The sequence below is a fragment of the Penaeus monodon genome, chromosome 19 (genome assembly GCF_015228065.2).
Source record: "Penaeus monodon isolate SGIC_2016 chromosome 19, NSTDA_Pmon_1, whole genome shotgun sequence".
Taxonomy (NCBI): Eukaryota; Metazoa; Arthropoda; class Malacostraca; order Decapoda; family Penaeidae; genus Penaeus; species Penaeus monodon.
The window spans coordinates 30,461,391-30,462,065 of record NC_051404.1 but is presented as its reverse complement, the minus strand read 5'-3'; the positions used below and the strand labels follow the sequence as shown (position 1 = coordinate 30,462,065).

General features: G+C 33.5%; 1 protein-coding gene across 1 annotated transcript in view; it reads right to left on the bottom strand.

Moving 5' to 3' along the window:
- Nucleotides 1–675, bottom strand: part of LOC119585166 (proteasome adapter and scaffold protein ECM29-like) — a gene marked incomplete in the record, with an annotated part of 20,568 nt that overhangs the window by 5,780 nt on the left and 14,113 nt on the right. The window contains 1 exon segment of the mRNA XM_037933801.1: nucleotides 383–553. Within this exon segment, the coding sequence (XP_037789729.1) occupies nucleotides 383–553 (171 nt within the window).

The following is a 675-nucleotide window of genomic DNA, read 5'->3' as shown; positions in this document are numbered from 1 at the left end:
TTCTCGTCAAATGACAACCCAAAACATAATTTTCTTCAGCTTAAAACTTTTATTTATCCATTTATTTCACATAAATGGCTTGGTTATTACAAAACTGTGAAACACTGCTTTGCATTCATGAAAATTATATCTTTTATTAATGTAAAGATCGAGAAATAATAACTACTATACAAATACTGATATGGTTATTGTATTAAAAAACTCCAATATTAATGTTGCTTCAGCATGTACAAACCAAAATTTTTGTTAGCATATTCTGCATGTTTCAGTCTCTAAGAAATAACATGGTATGAGCAAGTAATGTAAACCCACCCTGTCTACAATCCCACTTAATATGGTGCTTCTATCAGCCATACAGACATAAAAGACAAAAGCAACTCACTGTCTTTGCAGTATCAGTAACCAGAGCATTCCAAATGGCTGCCATAGGCTGCTGTATCTTTGGTGTTGGATCATGTTGGTATCTATAGAGCTTTGGAATAATCTGTGGAAGGTAAGGCTCCAGTTGTGTTCCAGCCTGGGATGCCAGGGTGCTGAAACCAAAAGCCGCCCCCTGAAATCAAGAACAAATAAATTAGGATGTATAGCATATTAATATAAAAAATAATAAAAATTACTTCAAAGTAAATCTAATTAGTAATCTACATGCCTCCCCTTGACAAATTCATTTTCTAT